Consider the following 20,817-nt stretch of genomic DNA (forward strand, 5'->3'; position numbering starts at 1 on the left):
AAAAAAAAAAAAGAGCAACCCAGTGCACGAGGCTCCTGCTACTGCAAGGTCTGGGAGGGGCAAATGTGTACGCAGCCTTACCCCCTGCTTCACAGAAGAGGCTGTTTCCAAGTTTTGAACCTGTGACCAACAGTGCCACAGGTTCGCCCACTAAAACATATAAATAACTAATGTAATACATATGCATGTGTATTTCACATATGATTGTTTCACTGGGAGTTGTAGTTTAGTTAAAATAAACGCTTAAAAATAAATTAATTAAGATACAACTTTGGGCACTATGTATGCATCTATATTGATCTATTATGGTGATGTATTACAACAATATTATAATCAATTGGATAAAAGAATTATAAAATGATGATGATTTTGAAAGTTAAATAAAAATAATGAACAGTGATGGTGTTTAGGCAGACAGACATTCTGATTGGGACCTTGTGTTATTTTGTGTCCAAGGTGTTTAATTTTGTCAAGTTTAACATAGGAAAATTCATGTTTTCCCTCATTTTTATTGGCAAAATGTTTAAGATGTCCAATGTTTTAGTAAAATAGTCTCTATGTTCTCATATTTGGAGGATTGAAATTACTTAAAAAATATAAATTAAACCCTATCATTGGCCACTTGTCCTAAATTGCTAGTTGTTTTTAACTGCAACTATTCAAATGGAGTCTAATATTTATTTTGTTACCCCTTTAAATAGAAATTTCCAGTGAAGTTATTGAAATTGCAATTTTTATAGCTTAATCACTTGTCAAGTTTTTTCCTTTTCCAGCTTAAACACAACCGTTCTTTGTATGAAGGCTACGTCCCCATGAAGTACAAGTGCTATTACAAGAAAATGGCCAAGTAAGACTTGATTGCTTTCACCGATTTAATGCAAGGCTGTGCATCCTTGGTTGCATTTGTTACATGATTCAGCAGTTGCAACTTCATTATGTGATGATGAACAAGAATTCCGCCTTCAGGACTAATTGCCTCTGTTCTGCAGATCTGGTGAATGGGGAGACCATCTTACCTTACAAGCAGCAGCTGATAAGGTACAGTCAGCATTTTGATATGACTTTATTGCCATGTTGTCATTGTTAAAGTTGTACTTTGGGACATTATGGGATATGTTATGTAGGATGGTATTTTTAGTCATCATATTCCCTATTATGTTAATAAAACAGGGATCGAATAGGTAGTTATCTGGCACCTCTTAGGGCTTCACTTGGGCAGTTGATTTTATTTATTTTTTGAACCAGGTCAGTCATGAGGTTATATTCATATATATAAATATTTCTTTGGGGGGGGGGGGGAACTCCTGTAAGGAATATAAACTTGGACTTCTTAAACTAAGACCCTAAATAAAATCAACCAAATAAAATTGAACTCTTTAACACTACAATAAGCCCACGTGATCAGACCACTAAATTGAAGCCTTAAATCACCCTGTAGATTTGAGTTAGAAGAATATTCTCTTTACTGATTCAATCATGTGGCTGTATTAATACATGTAAAAACTTATTAGGAATTTTTTTTGGGTTGGGTTGGGTTGGGTTGGGTTGGGTTGGGTTGGGTGGGGTGGGGTGGGGTGGGGTACTGTATCATGGAATGCATTTGGACATTTTGACTAGAGCTTATTGAACAAGTTAACTAATTAAAATATCTCTTAAGTGCCAAAATAGTCCCCACATGATCATGCTACCATAAGCCTTATAATAAATATAATGACGCAGAATTTGAATGCTCTATCCCCATTGTGGTCCCTTGTGTGGATCAAGAATTGAAAGCCTTGAACGGGCCTTTGGCCTTCAAATGGGTTTTTAGACTTCTTGAGCACTTAAGGGCTGCTGCATCATCCACTTAGCTTTTCCCCTACGTGGCTTTATCCTGTTCATGATTCAACAGTGACATTCTTTGCAGTAGAAACTGTTCTGAGTGCTGGAGATACAATTTGGCAAAAAACATGCTATTGTTTCTGTGCAAGAACTGAATGTTGTCCATGTGGATAGATGTCTAAATCATTTCTTCAGTGAATTCTTCCTTTCAGTTCTATCATGGATATATAATCCAGAAACTCTTTGACATTTGAGACATGATCTTTTGTAATCTTAATTGACATGTTTCATTTTTATGGACTGGATTTTATTTTATTTTTTGTCTTAATTGTTCTGATGGTTCTACTGCTAGTCATGTCATGGTGTCATGTATGCCTGCATTTTATTTAACATTGGCATCTGTTTGAATGCCATTTGTTTGTCTGAAGTTTGCAGCGAAGATATGTCTCCTAACTTCATTTAGAGATACCTGTTTTATTGAAATTATGCCCCAATACCAAGCTCCTCAGCGAGGTAAGACTGAATATTCTATTAACATTTAAACAGCTTTGATGTATTTGGAATTTTTACCCCCTCCCCTTTCTATACCTGCTTTGTTTTTCTTTTGTAGCTAAAAACGTTTGTTTACTTGGACATATGCTTGTCATATTTACATTTAGAACTGGATTTAATTCTGAATAATGCTGATATCATTTTACTGATGCAGGGCTGTGGTTAAGTTTCTGGTCTGAAATACATTATAATTCACTGTATGAAATTCGAGGTCAGTTTTAAGTTGAATCCTCATATATTGCGTTGGAATGAGTTGTTGCATTGGGGAAGTCTGAAAAAATCGTCTGTTCTACAGGTGCTGCTCCCATTCAGCGTAAGCCAAGGAAGAAACATTGGTTGTTCTAGGGGTTGGGATTAATGGTGTCCATGTTGCATTGCAATTAGAGGTTGGGCTTGCACTGTATAGCTGCACATTTTTTTTTTTTTTCATTTATCATTTATTTAATTTATCCTGTAATTTGAGCATATTCTTTGTGTGTATAAATCAGCTTATTTTCTTGTTGAGGACGTGTCTCATGTTAATTGGTTTTCCCCCGTTTTGGGAAAATAGTTGTTGATGTTTCTCATTAAAAATATCCATTTATATATTTTTGTATAAGACAAGGGTTTTCTATCTTAGAGCGGCCCTGAGACTGTGTCCTGTGGTGCAGGGGCTGCTCTCAGTTGGAAAACTATCCCTTTTATATATTGTATGGTCAATTGGTGAACCATTCTCCATTCTCCATTCCCCATCAAGTCATTTGTTGGTTTGAATGGTAATAATTTATCATGGATGGTGTTAAATAAAATTCATTTTCCTATAATTTATCCTTTTTGGTGAAGTGAAGAAAGATCTTTAAAAAAAATTAAATGAGATTACAAAATAATAATGATCTAAAACGAGAAAGGAGGGATGGGGGTGGGGCGTTGGAATCGGAGATGAGACAGAAAAGTAGAGAAGTGAAGAAATTGCCTTAATATTTTCAGTATAATGCTGGGAAAAAAAAAATCTTGCTCTAAATTAAGAATAAAAAATAAAAAAACGAAAGGAGAAAGGTAGAGCATCAGACTCAGTGTCTCCATTTTTTCCTTTCAAAAGGGAATTTTATGGGGAAGGACAAGGAAAAGTACCGAAGCATTTACTATCATGATCTGTTCTTTGTTTAGACTTTAGATTGAGCTGGGGAGAGAAGCGAGGGAGACGGAAAATGGATGAGTGAGGAGTACTTGAGGAGGAGGAGGAGGAGGAGAGAGGAGAGAGGAGAGAGGACTCATGGACTCCGTATCCTCATCCGTGGGGAGGTTCGTTCAGAAAGAAAGACACTTGTGCTGTAACTGTAAGTGAGTAGTCACTAGCACTTACTTCCAGTTGTTGGCGACAATGTCGGCCAAATCGATGACCCTCTGGGAGTAACCCCATTCATTATCGTACCAAGCGATGACCTTCACCATGTCGTCGCCCATGACCATGGTGAGTGAAAAGTCCACAGTGGAGGACACATCCGAGCACCTGAAGTCAACCGACATCAGGGGCTCGTCGCACACGGAGAGGATGCCCTTCAACTCCTTCTCGGCACTGTCCCTGAAGCCCGCGTTCACCTCTTCCGCGAAGGTTTTCTTGGAGACCTGTACCACCAGGTCCACCACTGACACCTTCGGGGTGGGCACACGCAGCGCGATTCCGTTGAGCTTGCCCTTGAGGGTAGGGAGAACCAGGGCGACGGCCTTGGCAGCCCCAGTGGAGGTGGGCACGATGTTGAGGGCGGCTGCACGGGCACGGAGCAAGTCACGGTGGCTGGCGTCGAGGAGCCTCTGGTCTCCCGTGTAGGAGTGGGTGGTGGTCATGGTGCCCTTAATGATGCCGAACTTCTGGTCCAGCACCTTGACGAAAGGTGCAAGGCAGTTGGTGGTGCAGGATGCGTTGCTGATGATGGGCTCGTTCGGGTTGTAGGCGTCGGCGTTCACCGTCCCTGTCCACGAACACCCGGTCCCTTCGATCACCAGATCGATCCCAAGATCCTTCCATGGTAGGTTCACCGGGTTACGGTCCGACACCACCTTGATGATCTTGCCATCGACGGAGATGTCGTCGTCACCGACAGGTTTGACGTCGGCTTCGAATATGCCTAATGTGGAGTCATACTTGAGGAGGTGGGAGGCTTGCTTCACACCGCCAGTGTCGTTGATGGCGATAACGTCGAGAAGGGAATCCTTCCTGCCGTGCCAACACCTTAGGAAGTTCCTCCCTATCCTTCCGAATCCATTGATTGCTACCTTCAGCTTTGCCTCCACCATTACTCCTCTCTTGTTACCATTTCCACCAACCTACTCAATAGGGTGAGTAATCATCATCAACAACAACAACAACCAATAAAGTTGTTAACACACACCACATACGCCACCACGTCAACTGATCAGGAATAAATAATTAGTAACTAGCAGAAAAGCTCAAATTTGTCCAAGGTTTGGCTTTTATTAAGATTCTACTAAAACCAACGGATTCGATCATGTGGGTCGGAAGAGGGCATTCCATCCGTCAATGGGGGTGCTCATGCTCATCCCTATTTACTAGCAGCGGCTGTCTACTGCAGAGACTTAACGAACCTTTATTTTTTCTTTCCGCCGCCCCCTTCATTTTCCATTTTCCAATTTGCAGAAGAAGATGATGATGATGATGAAAGATTATGATGGAGGAGAAGAAATCGCACCGCAGCGGTCTGGAAGGCGATGACAGAAAACAAGTCATCAGTGGTCTTTCTAGGGAAGGGCAGAGTTGCAGAGGAGTTGCGGAGGCCGGAGAATATCGAGAATCCCTTACTATTCCCCTATAAATGTCAAAACTCACCACTGATCAGAACCACTCATCTGGAGTACGGACGATATAATAGTGTCACCACCCATCCATTGGTATACTTGGAAACTAAAATAAATTTCAGGAAGAAGCTTTAGTTTAGAAACCCAGTTAAGAGTACTACTAGATGTAATAGTAAGTGAAGCAACAATATAGAGAATAGAAGAAGAGGACCTGGATGGAAGGATTGGCTACCGAGATAGTAGCCGAAGCCATGTGATGGCCGTGAGCAAGTGGCAATTACAATGGCTTTGGGCTGCTGCAGGGTGGTGGTGGTGGTGGTATAGAGATTTTTAGCTTTGCAGCGAGAGAGGGAGGGAAATGCGGGTTTACAATCCAAGCAAGGCAGGGATGAATCATCCAAAAAAGAAAAAAAAAAAGGCAGGGGTGAAGGGGGGAAACCGGGAAATGACAGGATAAAAAAAAATGAGGATGAGATTATGGATTAGCCTCTGGATGAGCAAATGGCTGTGGTTATGCTTGCTTGCTTTGTCCCCACTCACCACCCTCCTCGATCCCCATAGCTAGCCCCGTAGCCCATCTATCTCATCGACCCAGTTACCTCCCACTTCACAAAGAGAAGCACCCCTTCTCTCTCTCTCTCTCTCTCTCTCTCTCTCAAAGGAAGAATAACAACCACTGTTAGTTAAAACGTGTTTAAAACGTGGTTGCGTTTTTTTGTTGTTTAAAACGCGTTTTCCTGTATGTTATTATACAATACGAAAAAAAATGAAAATGGCAAAAGAATCTGTTTTAAACACGTTTTAAACGGTCATTTTAAATGCGTATCCATTTTTTAAGGGTAAAATAGGAATTTTATAAAAAAATTAATTAAAAAAAAAAACTATTAGTAAAAGTGAAGAGTGAAGACAATATGGTACTTGGTTTTTGGTTTTTAACTTCCATACTATCTATAGTAAAAAAATCTCTTCTTATAGCCCATTGAGTAAGGAGAAACTAAAGCTAGTAACATCTTATTTTCTTGTAGCCCATTGGGCTATTTTATCTTGGGATTCTTAGAGCTTTTGGAACATTAGATGCATATATACATGTAATAATCTCTCAAATTGCATGAGTATACTATCGTTTTTTTTGTTTCGTTTTTTTGAAAACTACATGTTTAATACTCGTACCGTTCATATTCGTCCATTTGTCATTTCTTATTTTTTTGATTGTACCATTCATCATTTTTATCTGTTTAAAATCCGTACCGTACGTTTGTGCTTTTTTGTCGTTCCCGTTTTAACTAACAGCGATAACAACCACTCGCTTAGGCCTTTGGTTTTCTTAAAAGAGAAAAAACTTGGGCTTGGGCCTGCTTATGCTGCTGGAGACGTGCAGTGGGGTTGGTTCAAATACTTAGGTACTTCCTATGTGTAGGTAAACCCAACTGAGGCCCACGTGTAGTGTTGGTTGCAGAAGAAATGGGTGGTCAATCTTTGATCTTTTGGTTTTCAAGTTGCACTTGTCACTAGATACCAGCCTCTCCCTCAGTCCCTCATGCCAGTGTAGTCACGCACGCACTAACCACCCCCCCTCCTCCCTCTCAACAAAATAAAAATAAAAAAAGTGACAAGTTTGGATCCATTGTTCACATGAACATGTGTGCATCCAACATCTATCTCACTTCTTGCCATCGCAAGGAGCAGCGGATCCAACTTCAAAACTTATGGCTGTCAGCATTACACGACCCTTCCTCCAGTAGCATTAGCCCTTCATGTTGTGTTGTGCTTTTTTTGTTTGGTAAAGAGCCCTTTATTTATTTATTTATTTATTTTGGATGAAATGAAAAGAGAGATATTACTTGATTACTAATGTAAGAGTCCATCAGGAAATTAGGACTATTACATATTATAGTAGACTGATATTGCTTCTTCAGTAGTACCTCCTTAGCTAAAGTTTTTAAGTCCCCCATGTACTTAGCATTATCTATTAAGCAAAATTCTAGGTAAGTAGGATGATTGTCTAATTCTGTACATACTAATATTAGGGTTCTGGGCCAGAAATCAAGCATAGGGTTATGATTGTTTTGTAGCAGCCATTCAATCTTCTCAACATCGCTCCACACTTGATCTATCTTCACTTGCCATTCTCGTGCCTTGGTTAGACCTCAAAATAGCTCTATTGCCTCTGCTTCACCAACCTTTCCTGTCACGCAGAAATTTGACTCTATTAGTATGTACTGTCCATCAGAAATGATGCAAATAGGCTATGCTGAATTTGTTCCCCTTGTGTCCTTGACTGCGATTATGATTAGCGCGTTTAATTTTGTGTGTGGTGTTAGTGTCACTTCTGATTGTGTGCTATCTGATTGTGGTATGTTTTCCAAATTGTTTATCCCAAAAGATATCCAATAATCAATTTGTTTGATTGTGTGGTGCAAGTCCGAGTTTTGGTCACTGAAAACACGTTGATTCCTGTGTTTCCAAATAAAATAACTGGTTATCATGAAGATAGACAAGAACCATTCTCGGTCTTTTGTAGGGATGAGACCAGAATTGAAGCAGTACATTATTATTTTGTTCACATCCAAGAATGGAATGGACTAAGGTTTGAAACCTAGTGGGCCGGCCGCTTAGACCCGCTTAGCAAATTCACACTCAAACAGAACATGGGACAAAGTTTCCCTATTGTTATTGCAATTGACACAAGTGGGATCCATTTCCACCCATCTGGTTATTATATCCCTTATGGGTAAACCATTATTAATGGTTCTCCATAAGAAAAGTTTGAATTTGGGATGGATTTTGATTTTCCAGAAAAACTGCCCCCATTTTGCACATGGTGTGATGCAGTTGCATCTTTGGGACACCTAATATGAGTATTCATTGAGTTCTCCATGATGTGTTTTGCCACCAGATTGGTCTTAAAATACCCCTCTTTTGATAACAGGCACCACTATTGATCATTTTGTTGAGACAGCGTGATCTGAGTGATATCTTAATAATGTGTGATGGCATTATCGAGTTAAGTACTGAAATGTTCCACTGCATATTAATCGTTGTACCACTAACCTTAGTAATACACTAACTAATATTTTTAAAATTTACCAGATCGATGGTGTGGTTATCCTTTTGGACCTACGGGTCATCCCAGAATGCAGTGTTGACTCCATTACCAATTTTCCTGATAACAATTTTTTCAGCCAAGGTATGGTCTTGCATATGCTATTCCAGCAAAAGGATCCTCAGGCCTTAACTGTTTTGGGATCAAAAAGGGATTTGTTGTGGAAGTACCTAGCCTTTAAGGTCTTTGCCCAAAGGCAGTTTTCATTTGTTAGCAGTCTCCATCCAAGCTTTAGCAGGAGAGACAAATTATGGGTTTCAGAATTTCTAACTCCAAGTCCACCCCTTGATTTGGGTTGGCAAATTGTTTTCCATCCAATGACATGGCATTTTTTCTTATTGATTTGGTCTCCATTCCAAAAGTGTAAATAAATGGAGTCCAATTTTTTGCAAATAGTTTTAGGGAGGACAAAGCAACTCATGGGGTACGAGGGGATTGATGCCAACGTGGATTAAAGTATGACACTTCTCCCAGCAAAGGACAACATATTGGATTTCCATGTGCTGAGTTTACCTCTAACTCTTTCCAAGAGTTTGGAGAAAGATAGGGTGTTAGCTATTTGATAGAAAAGGTTGGTCCTCAGGTAAATTGATTGATTGTCCATTTCCTTTATCGCAATGATATTACTTAAATGGGTTTTGGTATGGTCATCAATGTTTGAACTAAATGCCAGTCCAATTTTTGAAAAATTGATGGTGAGACCAGAAAGGTCAGAAAATAGCTCCAAAATACATCTAATAGTGGCCAAGTCATCATGATTAACTCTACAGAAAATAAAGTTGTCATCTGCAAAGAAAAGGTGGGTGATTTCAGGAGTGTACCTGGCAACTTTGATTCCTTTGAATAGATTAAGATTCTTGTGTGTAGCCAACAATCTAGAAGTGCTTCCATTACAATAATAAAAAGAAAAGAGCTTGGAGGGCATTCTTGTCAGATTCCTCTGGAGGCCGTAAAGTGATTAAAGCCTGAGCCATTGATTTTTATGGAAAAAGAAACAATGCTAATGATGTTTTGAATCATGTCGCACCATTTATCTTCAAATCCCAGAAACCGAAAGATGGCTAGAATAAACCCCCATTCAACCTTGTCATAGGTTTTCGCCATGTCCAATTTAATTGCCACAAATCCTGATTTTCCCTGTTTCCTTTTCAAGAAATGGAATATTTCTCGAGCGATAATAATATTATCAGAAATTTGTCTTCCAGGTACAAAGGCTGCTTGATATGGGGATATAATTTGATTCAAAAGCAGTTTAAACCTGATCTTGTAGGTAACATTACGGAGGGTGATTGGTCTAAATTCCCCCACTGTGTGTGCATTGTCCTTTTTTGCAATCAAGCAGATAAATGTGTGATTAGTGGAAGCTGGAAGAATGGGAAATTGGAAGAAATTGGTCACGAACTTGCAAATATCCTCACCTAGAAAATCCCAACACTTTTGGAAAAATATTGCTTGAAAATCATCAGGCCCTAGAGCTTTGAAAGGTCTGATGGAGAAGACAATATTCCTGATTTCCGTGTGTGTGGGAGCTCAAGAGAGTAAGGAGGTATGAATGGACTCCACATGAGGAAAGAGGCACTCAATGGAGGATGGGTCCAAAGGATTGGTGATGGTGAATAGATTAGAGAGAAAGGATGCAAATTCTGTTTCCGGGGTTGATAGTTTTTCCCAATTATTAATGATAAAGTCAATTTTCCTCTTGTGAAGATTAACCTTGGTTATGGAATGGTAGTATTTTGTGTTTCTGTCACCATCCAAAATATACAAGTGTCTAGATTTCTGGTGCCAAAATATTTCCTCTGCCTCCAAAACCCACTTTACATTCTCTTGGATCCAGCCCATTTTAGGAAGCACTTCAGAAGGATCTGTCAGAGTATTATTTTTCAACAAAAGAAACTAAGATAAATAATTATATTTAATATTATCTATGTGACCAAAAGTATCCCAATTCTATCTTGATAAAATTCTACTTAGAGACGCAAGCTTCTAGGTGAGAGAGTCACCATCTAGTGCTCTCCATTTTTCAAAACAGAAGGAGAAAAACTCTGGGTGTGCCATCCACGCATGCTGGTAATGGAACAACTTTTTAGATTTGGGTGATGGTCCACAAGTGCGGAAAATGATTGAGTTGTGGTCTGAACAGACTGAAGCCAGTTTGGAAAGTGAAGAGTGTGGGCATAAGGTGATCCATTCTAGATTGGCATACACCTTGTCAAGACATTCCTTTATAAGATTTGGAGGTTTTTGTTTGTTTGACCAGGTGTACGGGTTACCATTGGTCCTAATGATATGGAGGTTGTTGTTAGAGATGAGGTTTTCTAACAAGCTTATTGATGTGGTAGGTTTGAAAGGATTACCCCCAAATTTTTGGTCTTATGACGTGATCTCATTGAAGTCTCCCAAAATGACAAAAGGGAGGTTGAGATTACTTATGTGTTCACTTAAAGTAGACCAAAACTCCATTCTAAGGGTCAGTTGGGGGGGGGGGGCATACAGACACACAAGAGCCCATTTAAAAGGCATCTTCGAGGATGGGTCAAGAATAATAGTGAAAAAACCTGTATCAGTGAAGATAGCATTTGGGGATAAGGTTGATTTCACAAAAAGCCCAAGACCTCCCTTCTTCCCATTTTTCCCAGTGCTGTTCATAAAATTGGATGCATCATAGTTCTTGAGGGAGTGGTGTAATTTGAACTTGCTGTGATCATCTATTTTGGTTTCACACAAAAAAATTATATCAGGGTTCACAGATCTAACATGTGAGAGAAGACAGCCTCTAGTAGTAACCGAGTTTAGCCCTCTAATATTCCAAATTAATATATGCATAGTGAAGCAATTAGTAAGCACATACACAAAGGATTATGAACAAGGGAATCAAATCGGTAAGGAAAAATTTTTATGAACAAATTGAAATATTTAGAGAATTATTGGATCATAATTGAAAGAGAAAGCTTGCATACATGAAACAGGAAACATGAAACATTAACTGAAGAAGTATGTGGAGAGTAGAAGATACTTTGGGAAGAATTGTCTTTTCCGATACTTCTTCTCAAGGTTATACCATGATAATACTAGACTAAGATAAACACAGACAAAGCAGGATAAATAAATTGAAAATGGATGGAAATTTTGGATAATACTTACTCGGTTCTTTGTGGAATCCTCCGGCTCTCTCTCCTGTGGTAACTCTTCATCATTGATTTGTCCATAATGTTCCAGTTCACTGACCAGTTTGCCACCATCAGCAGGATCAGCCCTCCCTTTGAATCTCTCCATTATAAGGTCGATGGTTTCTGAGGGGTCATCGGTTTCAGCTATAAGATCACATATATTGGAGAGGGTAAATTTGTCTTGTGGTTCCAGCAGTTGTCTTTTACATGGCCTGAGCCTCAAAGGCCCTTCTCCTATAGTAGGTTGTGGTGATGTTGATGCAATGGCGGGAAGACATATTGTATGGTCACATTACTAGCATTGTTGAGTTGACAGAAAGGGTTCTGTCTAGCTAACTTCGCAGGATGGGAAATGTCATGGGTTGATATTACCGAGGTTTGTAGGGCGGTAGATCGGATGGCATCAATGACTATTGATGGCAAACTTGGGGCAAAGGATGGTAATGGGAAGCTGTGGGGTAGCCCGATGTTGTCGGTCGAAGGTTCCAACAGTCCCTTTATGTTGTGATGTGTGATTTATATAGTATTTATAATGATGATTCTGGCTGGTGTTGCTATTGTTGTGTAATCCTTTATTATATGTGTGCTTAGTAAAAGATATATATATATATATATATATATTTTGGTCTCTTCTCTTCTTTTATTTTGAGTCACTGAATGGTCAATGGTAGGCATAGTTTTAATTTAGAAGGTAAGATTAGTTTCCGACGGATATCATTTAAAGGTTTATAAACTAGGTAGCGTGAGTCTGTGACTACTTGCTTCATTTAACGATTCATTGGTTGCCTTATTCCTTATTATTTACTATTCTCTATTCTCCATTATTCCCTATTTCCCAGTGATCGTACTACACGATTAAACTTGAACATTCTTTGCTTCTTGGGCAATGGTAGCTACTACCTATCTAGCAAAACAGGAACAAATCCACCCTGAACCTGCCGCTAATAATGCTGGGCCGCCGCCTTTATAAAATACTAACACCAATTTTCTCGACTTCAAATGGGAACTAATTTGCCCCGGCGCTTGTTCTTTACGGGTTTGAGAGAGAACCTGAGCTAGAGATTGTGTATGAGGGATATATTGAGGGTTAGTCTTGGGTCAGAGTTGGGATTTTCCAAGCCTGATGATGCCTAGGGTTGAATCGTATCCTGCCCTTCCCTCTACATATATATATATATATATATGTGTGTGTGTGTATACATATGTAAATATATGCATAGATGCTATAATAATTTTTCATACGTATACATCATTTATTTAATATATTATATATAATATTTATGTTAAAAAATAATTCAGATTTTTTCTATAAAATAGCAAAATAGGGCAAGCCTAGGCCTAGACTAAGATATCTCATTCTCAGCCTGACCTTTTTTTTATGGTGCAAAATTCCACGATTGATTTTAAGATAGCACTAGAAGGCTAGAAAAACCTTGACCAAAAATTAAAGAAAAAAAAAATCTGGAAAAACCAGGCAATGAAGATGTAAGTAGGCTAAAGCTATTCAAACCGAATCATGCAAAAGAGACCACATTATATTCAGAAAGTTGTGACCATCCGTTTAATAGTAAAGAGTAGTTTCATCAATATTATGTGATTTCCCAAAGCAAGGAGGAGGAGGGGAGGGGAGCTGCTTATGATTTATGTCGTATTAATGGGCAAACAGAAACTTCCAGAGGGTTTTAGCCTTTTGCCTACTTATCATTTTATGTGAAGCCTCAGCTTAAGCCCTATAAAATAATAAATAATAAAATGTTAAGAACAAAATATCCAGGTAAATGAGGTTAAAGTGGTGGAATAATCAACGGCGTCGAACATCCGCAGAGCATATTTAGGAACATCAATAAAAGTAGGTCGAAGGTGCACATTTTAGCTTGTAGAGAAAGCTGTTGGAACTTGGAATTATGCTTTTTTTGAGTTGGAATTTGGAACCAAAAAGAAAAGAAAAAGGAAAGGAAAGGTTGGACACTTGGGTCGACTATCAATCATTGCTTATTAGTTCTGGCCTTAGTTTAAAACTCACACAAACTGAACTTTTTTGAGTTTTGACTTGACTCTCTCTCTCTCTCTCTCTCTCTCTCTCTCTCTCTCTCCTGCTTTGCCACTTCCTAACTTTCTCTTGGCTGCAGCCTCTTTGAGAAACTTGGATAGTTGGTTACCATATAGTAACTCAAAAGACCACCCCCCCCCCCCCCAGTCAGGTACTTGCATCCAACAGCTTCCCCTTTCTCCCTCTCCTTCATGTACTCTGTGTTCTGTTTCTTTCTTCTGCTTGGTGTCTTCACCAACAACTCTTTATTCTCCTCGTAAGAAACCCAAGACCCAGGAGGACAGGAGTCAATGGCAAAAGGAGGTAGACTTGAAGGTGCCCATATTCTTCATTGCCCAAATCTCATTTATTTGTTATTGTTATCCCCCTCTGTGTACTTTTTCTTCAAAGAAATGCTTTACTACTATTTATCTTGTTGGACTGAAAGTACAGAGACAGGAGTTGCGTTGGGTTTGTTCTTACAGAGGGTTGAATTGAAGGTGTCCGTCAACTGCTGCGAAGGTTGTAAGAGGAAAGTGAAGAAGGTGTTGCAGAGCATTGAGGGTAAGGAATGACTAAGAGAATCGGGGAAAAAAATACATAATTATTTAGGGGTGGATGTTGTATTGTAGATTTATTTAGAATTTTCCTCCTAATTAAGATTCTATTAATAATTAAGAATGGACATTTGCAGATACCTGCTATACAAATGAAGGGTTGACCATATATTGTATGAGCAGGTGTATTGAAGACGGAAATTGACTCAACGGAACCAAAAGTGACGGTGGTGCTTGGAAACATCGATCCTCAAATCCTCATCAAGAAGCTAATGAAGAACGGAAAGCAGGTGGAAATATGGCCCTGCAGCAGTGAGAAAGAGAACACCAACAATCCAGCACAGGTGGGAGATCAAGGAAAGGCGTATGGGGAGTCAGCAGGATTATTCACAAGTACTGGAAAAGAAAAAGGAAAAGCAAATGGAATTGGAGATGGGTGTGGTGGTGGAAAGAAATCTGTTTCTGGGCGGGAGCAGGATCACCAAGGAGGAGGCAGCACAGATAATAAGCAGAGGAAAGAGAGCAGCAGTAGTGGGAGTAGTGCAAACACTAACACAAAGTGGGAAGACTGCAACCAAAAACCAGTAGAAACCAACAGCAACTACAGTGCCCCTCCTGGACCTCCTCCACCTCCAACCCAAGTGGTGATGAGTTACACCCCAGCAGCCACCATATATCCAAGCATGGTGTATGACACCAGCAACATCACCTCTTCTGCAACAAGTACTGCAACAAATAGTAGTAATATCGCTACTACGGGGCATTGCTACATGGTGGAGCCTTGTGCCATTCCCCTACAGGCCGTTGCGCCCTATTATATGATGCCGATGACGGGTTCCTACTCCGACTCTTCTAACTATGCGCTGCCTCATCAATATAACTATGTCCCCACTGATCACTTCTTGCACCAATCGCTGTCACCCTGTTATCCACCAGCTGCTCCAGTGCCCATGTTCTTGGTTGGAGACTATTTCAGTGATGACAATACAGTTGGATGCCATGTCATGTGAATTTGAGATGCATTAAGAGAAGAAATTTACCTCTTCCTCTTCCTAAAATTTTTTGCATATCATTTTGATGATTTACTTGAAAGAGTGGGAGAAAGTGGTCGGCTTTCTAGTTCTGCTTCTGCCCTTCACCATTGGCCATTGGTAGCAATTTCCAACAATTTCTTCCAACCTAACACCAATCCCATATGAGATTATAAGATTATGGTTGGAGAAAATAAAAAGGACTTTGTTGGGGCAAAAGGCCACAGCTGCTTTCCGTGGTCTCCTTACATTTGCTTATGGCACATGTATGGACAATCTTAACCTGTAGAGAGATTCGGTTTTAAGGATGTGTAATTTCTAATATTAATTCTAGTTTACCAACTCATATCACCTGAATTATTAACTATATGCTACGCCATTGTGGCTTGACATGAACACCATCCATTTATTCATTAATAATAAACGGAAGCTTGTAATTGGCATGACTCATTACCAACCCTACATGTCGGCTCATAGATACTATGAAATTGTACGTTAGTTGTGGATTCAAGCATCTACCCCAAAACAAACTAACAAATATATGCATATGCTTGAATCAAATATAATTCTACGACATAGAGGTCTATGGATATCTATACATGTGCTCTCATATACTCTTAACCCCACAAAACCACCCCACCCCACACGGGTTGAAATCGTCTACAATTCCGATCTCGTACAATTCCGTGCAATACCACCTTCAGGGGGTGACACGTGTATTGATACCAACACAATGGTCTAGATATGGTACAACTAATAAAATACTAAATCAGTGAAGAGACATTTATATCAGATCTGGACCATTGCATTGGTATCAATACACGTGTCACCCCCTGAAGATGATATTTCACGGAATTGTACGAGATCGAAATTACAGACAATTTTTTTTCACCCCACGCCCCTCCCAAAAAAAAAAAAAAAGAAGGAACCTTCACAGTACACACAACACAACACAACACAACACAATGAAAGGAATGCGTTGTTTTTGCAGAGGCCAGATAACCGGCAAAGGGGTTCAGCCCCAGCCAGAAAGGAGAGACTACCAGAGTGGGAATGCACTCTTAAGGGTGTTCTATCCATTAATAGTAGATTTTTCATTTTGGTCGTCTCCCTGGAGTCTCTTGCAGCAAAAAAAACAAAAAAGAGGAGTATCCCTGGAGTCTTAGTCCAAGACTCTCTTTCGTCTCTTTATTATATTTCACTTATTATTATTTCTTATTTCTTTTTAATTTCTCTGCCATACTCTCTTTGTTACCGGGATGTGATAGGGAGAGCTGTCACCCTTAAGTTCAATTTGTGAGAACCTTCAGACAAGTAAGCATTGGGTTGATGTGTTTTTCCAGTAGTAATCTCACCCGTCCCCAACCGTAACCTAATTCTTTTTTCCCATGATGATAACTCTGATATTTATTCCTTTGCTTCTATTTCTTTGTACAAGGTGTTGAGTCTGTAACAGTGACCTGAATCACTAAAAACTGATTTTAATTTTTTTATGGTGAGCATTCTAGTACAGTGGAAGCCTGTTGAAAAAAGAATTCTAGTAACATCAGTGGTTTTCGTTTACTGGTGCTATTTTTCTCTGCTGTTGTGGTGGTGGTGGTGGTGGTGGTGTTGTAAAGATTCACGTTCAATTGGAAATTCAGTCAATGTTCAGTCAATTGGAATTCTAGTCCTAAGAAACAAACCCACCACCCCCCCCCCTCCCCCCCAAAAAAAAAAGAACCAAAAAATCTGGGAAGATCATCTTCTCTACCATTGAAAAAAGTGTGAAAAAATGCATCTTGGGGGATTTGGCCACCTAGGCATGTTCTTTGCCTTTCAGAGGTATCAACCTGATGGTGTTCTTGATTTGCATATAATATGAGAGTAGGAGGTGTGGGTTCTCCAATACTAGTAAATAAACTGCCCAAGACTGTCGCAACTTAAGTTAACCTAAGCACTCAAAATCACAAACCTCTTAAGCTAAACCAAGAAACAGAGAAGTTCCAAAGAGCCAATGTGAAAAGAAGCCCAAAGCACCAAAATGGACATGTTTCCATTAAGAAAGCAGTACCCAAGTCTGCCCAACCTAGTGCCTGAAGAAAATTTCTCTGTACCCCATACAACCATAACCTTATCCCAACTATATATATAGGGTCAGCTAATAAACAAGGCCATATTAACAACTATTTTGGGGGCTGACTAACCAATCCTAGATGTATATCTACTGGTTTTCCTTATAGTTCTACATATGCTGCTTCCTTCACTGAATCCTTCTCCATGTTCCAGTCTAAGGAGCCACAAAGCAAGAAAATTGGCAAGGTCTTGGATGAATTTAATGTCAAATATATTAAAGAGCTGACACCAACCCATGGAGATCAAAACTAGAAACGTCAACAGTCAGAAAAAGCAACAATAGAAAGAAGCAACATATAATGGAGAAAAGAGAACGCAATCGACCCATGCACCCACCATACTCAAAACGTCTCTGAATGCTTGGAACAAAATCTAGTAGGACCCTTGAAAGTTAACCATCCTAGTTTCAGAGCTTAATCGAAAACTGAAATTTGAAAGAGGGAACACTGTTTTTGTGTTTGGAGGAAGAAGGGAATCGAATAAAATGAAGACCAACCAATGCAGCTTAAAAGAATGCAACGGCTCAAGACACTAAACGGAGAAGATTGGCAAAACAAGATTACTACCAGTGCAGTAAGAGATCAATTAGTCAATTAGTTTGCGATACGGCTCTTGTTGAACTCAGCTCACTAAGTAGAAGGTGGGGAGACAGGGACCGAAATAGGTGAATGAAGAAGCAGCAGTACCAAAATTACAGATAGGATAGATCTACAATTCTGACAATATTGACATTATTGATATTTAAAATCAGAGACATCAATAACCCTAACCTACCTTCAAGTAAGTCAATTATAAGTGGAGTACAATTTTTTATGAGTGACGAAATACAGAAATAAAGGAAGAGATAAACAACACCTCAACATCGTCGGTCTGAGTTTTGAAACTCGGAATTTCTGTCTTTCTGATAGATCAATTTGAGAAAGATCGGTACTACCCAGCGAAGCGAAGAATAAAAACATTTCAAACCCTGAGAATTTGGAGCTTGGTGGAGAAGGCAATGGCAATCCAATCGGGCTGGCACGAGGACCACTGCAGCTGCTCGATCTCGGCCCCAGCAGTGTAAGCGAGGATGGGGTCGAGGCCACCCTCGACGGGCTGGCCCATGGAGGAGAGATCCCAAATCAAGGCCTGGGAATCATCGCTGGCGGTGCAGATGTGGCAAGAACTGTGAGGAGCCCAGGCAATGGCGTTGACGCTGGCCTGGTGCCTCTGCAACTCGACAACAGGGAGGGTGGGGAAGCGGATGTCAAGGATGACAACCTTGGCACTGTCCATGATGATTGTGGCCATGTACCTGGGGTCCTGCTTATTCCAGCCTAGGCGCACGAGAGGGGTATTGGGCTCAGAGCTCTCGTAGATGATGGTGGAGTGTTCCTTGTCGCGGAGGTCGAAAACCCTAACGGAGCCGTCGGGAGGCGAAGACACCAACGCCACCCCAGGCGATGTCGTAGACCTCTTTGTCGTGGGCGATGAGCTGGGTGTCAACGGCCTCGCGGTCGATGTCCCAGATGGTGCAAGTGGTATCGATGCTGGAGGTGCCGATGCGCTTGGGCTCGGCCTCGTTCCAGTCGAAGGAAGTGAGAGGACCGCAGAACTCACTGTTCTTGTTGCCGTTGAGCAGGCACATGGGTTCAATGCGGTCGTTGGCGTCGGAGATGCGCCAAATGCGAAGGAAGTCTCCCAAGGTGGCTAGCAGGTCAGGCTTCTGGCACTCCTTGTCAAGGATGAAGATGGTCTTGGTGGGTGGGTAAGGGTGCTCGAACGAGAGGTTGGGGTCCAACCTGATCTCGCCGTTGGAATCGTCGAGCTGCACAATCTCCACCCGGTTTGGGTACTACTCCAGCAGCCTAGCGATAGCCAGGGGATATTTCTTGTCCCTGCGCACGCTCCAGTTCATGGCGTAGATGTGCCATGGCCCCTCGTAAGTGTATATCTCTGACCTTTTCTGCTATTCCTCTGATCCGCTGTCCTGGTTCGGATCGCTACTCGTCCCCCCCATCCACACCATGCTGGATGCAGCAGAAACTTACTCTATGTAGGCCGTTAGCCCGTGTTACCCTTCCCTTCACTTGAAAGAAAGTATGCGATTCTTGATACCAACTCCACCAGATCCAAACCAGAGTACCAGGCCGAGAGTGTAAAAGGAAGAAAGACAGAGAGAAGAGAGAGATTCAGGAGGGAACTAGAACTAGGGAAAAAACGCCAGGCGACACCCAGTCATCATAGAACCAATCAAACTAACGTAAGGGAGATTATGAACCTTCTCCGAGTTTTTTTTTTTTTTTTTTGGCAAGGAACCTTAGAGGAGTTAGGAATATATATATATATATATACATATATATAGGTAATTTGGGTCGGGAGTTGGGAGAAAAATATTTCAGGCTCAACCGATTTTGCCGCCCATATTGATTTATAGAGACCAAAATCATCAGATTATAATTGAAATGATGAAGAAAAAAGAGGTCAGGTGGCATCGGGGAGAGAGAAGAAGGTCCCTCCACCACCCTCCAATAGAGGAAGTCGAATTCGGGAAATGGAACCCTCGAGTCGATGGTATGTATAACACTATAACTATAAAGCAAGACCGAGGAAGGAAAGGAAGGAGTCTCTGTCTCTGAGTCTCAGGCTCTGAGCTGCCAGACAAACAATTTTAGGATCATCCATCGGTATACAGTACCACCAGTGAGAAGTAACAACTCAGCCATATATATTTTTGAAAAATAGAACCAGTTAAGTTGTACCCATCAATCAACTCTCTTCCGTTCTAGATAAGTTATTCATGTCCTTACCTCATCATTTTTCCCACACAACACTAACAGAGACAAGCATGGGACTATTCTACTATAAACCGTAAAAAAGACACGCACTAGAACGCATGTTAAGTAAACCAAGGTCCTTACCAATAAATAAATAAACCTTAAGGTAGCCTCTTCACACATGTCAAGTTTCAATCCCATTACTAATGAAGCTTTGAACATCCAAAACTATAAACCGATACACACCAATAAACGGATTATGAAGAGGGTGCATATCATTATACGAAGGTAGACAATTAAATTTGACTATGAAATTTTTAACATGTGACCCATCCCAACGTTGCCTTATCTATACAAGGACTCAAATTGCCATGTCACCTTATCACATGACAAAACTAAGTGGACCATCAAGACAGGTTATTCTAGATTGGACCATGTAGAGGATACTTTCCCTGTTAGCAACCTTTGGTTTGAGCCAACAATTGTGTATATTACAAGCATTTGCTTCCTCTCTCTCTCTCTCTCTCTTTTAATATTCGGGTGAAGCATCATATGCAAGTGAAATGTGAAGGTTAAAATCACCCAAAGTCATAAGGAAAGTCTTATATTATTGGGAATGAGGATTGAAATAATAATGGTTTAACGGGAGTATCCGCATCTAGATTGGAGACTGGAAGCCAAGCTAGGAGGAACGCATAAAGATTTAGAGAATGGTTGCCCTCAGATATCACATTCATAATACGATATGATCAGCATGCTTAATTGAGAAAAATGGTTAAAAACTTGTCAATACAATATCAATTTATTACTGATTTCTGAAAATTAAAAATAACTCAATATTGTTGAGTAGAAGCGGAGGAGGAGGGTGGGACTTGGGGACAAAGGAAAGA

General features: G+C 40.4%; 3 protein-coding genes and 1 pseudogene across 8 annotated transcripts in view; 2 read left to right on the forward strand and 2 right to left on the reverse strand.

Annotated features, from left to right (window-relative positions):
* LOC122077568 (OVARIAN TUMOR DOMAIN-containing deubiquitinating enzyme 12) overlaps positions 1–2,877 on the forward strand; it is an 11,751-nt gene extending 8,874 nt beyond the window's left edge. For both annotated transcript variants that reach the window (XM_042643536.1, XM_042643537.1), the window contains exons 6-10: positions 774–847; positions 990–1,038; positions 2,250–2,334; positions 2,528–2,584; positions 2,669–2,877. In XM_042643536.1, the coding sequence (XP_042499470.1) occupies positions 774–847; positions 990–1,038; positions 2,250–2,334; positions 2,528–2,584; positions 2,669–2,718 (315 nt within the window). In that variant the 3' untranslated portion in view covers positions 2,719–2,877. The remainder of the gene's footprint in view (positions 1–773; positions 848–989; positions 1,039–2,249; positions 2,335–2,527; positions 2,585–2,668) is intronic.
* A 299-nt stretch (positions 2,878–3,176) lies between these two features.
* LOC122077567 (glyceraldehyde-3-phosphate dehydrogenase GAPA1, chloroplastic-like) lies at positions 3,177–5,786 on the reverse strand. Of its 3 annotated transcripts, XM_042643534.1 has the most exons (3): positions 5,378–5,786; positions 5,061–5,272; positions 3,177–4,677 (listed from the first exon to the last, which is right to left on the reverse strand). In XM_042643534.1, exon 3 carries the CDS (start codon positions 4,645–4,647, stop codon positions 3,712–3,714), a length of 936 nt encoding a protein of 311 aa, XP_042499468.1. In that variant the 5' UTR covers positions 4,648–4,677; positions 5,061–5,272; positions 5,378–5,786; the 3' UTR covers positions 3,177–3,711. The 3 variants fall into 3 exon arrangements, with proteins under 3 accessions (XP_042499468.1, XP_042499467.1, XP_042499469.1); XM_042643533.1 differs by having other exon boundaries at positions 5,061–5,786; XM_042643535.1 differs by lacking the exons at positions 5,061–5,272; positions 5,378–5,786 and adding an exon at positions 4,957–5,004.
* Positions 5,787–13,649: 7,863 nt separating this feature from the next.
* On the forward strand, positions 13,650–15,378 carry LOC122077502 (heavy metal-associated isoprenylated plant protein 36-like). Of its 3 annotated transcripts, none has more exons than XM_042643455.1 (3): positions 13,650–13,804; positions 13,922–14,032; positions 14,209–15,378. In XM_042643455.1, exons 1-3 carry the CDS (start codon positions 13,780–13,782, stop codon positions 15,033–15,035), a joined length of 963 nt encoding a protein of 320 aa, XP_042499389.1. In that variant the 5' UTR covers positions 13,650–13,779; the 3' UTR covers positions 15,036–15,378. The 3 variants fall into 3 exon arrangements, with proteins under 3 accessions (XP_042499389.1, XP_042499390.1, XP_042499388.1); XM_042643456.1 differs by having other exon boundaries at positions 13,650–13,792; XM_042643454.1 differs by having other exon boundaries at positions 13,650–14,032.
* A 2,498-nt stretch (positions 15,379–17,876) lies between these two features.
* Positions 17,877–19,721, reverse strand: LOC122075689 (annotated as a pseudogene).
* Between the last annotated feature and the right edge of the window lie 1,096 nt (positions 19,722–20,817).

This window comes from Macadamia integrifolia, chromosome 4 (genome assembly GCF_013358625.1).
Source record: "Macadamia integrifolia cultivar HAES 741 chromosome 4, SCU_Mint_v3, whole genome shotgun sequence".
Classification (NCBI taxonomy): domain Eukaryota; kingdom Viridiplantae; phylum Streptophyta; class Magnoliopsida; order Proteales; family Proteaceae; genus Macadamia; species Macadamia integrifolia.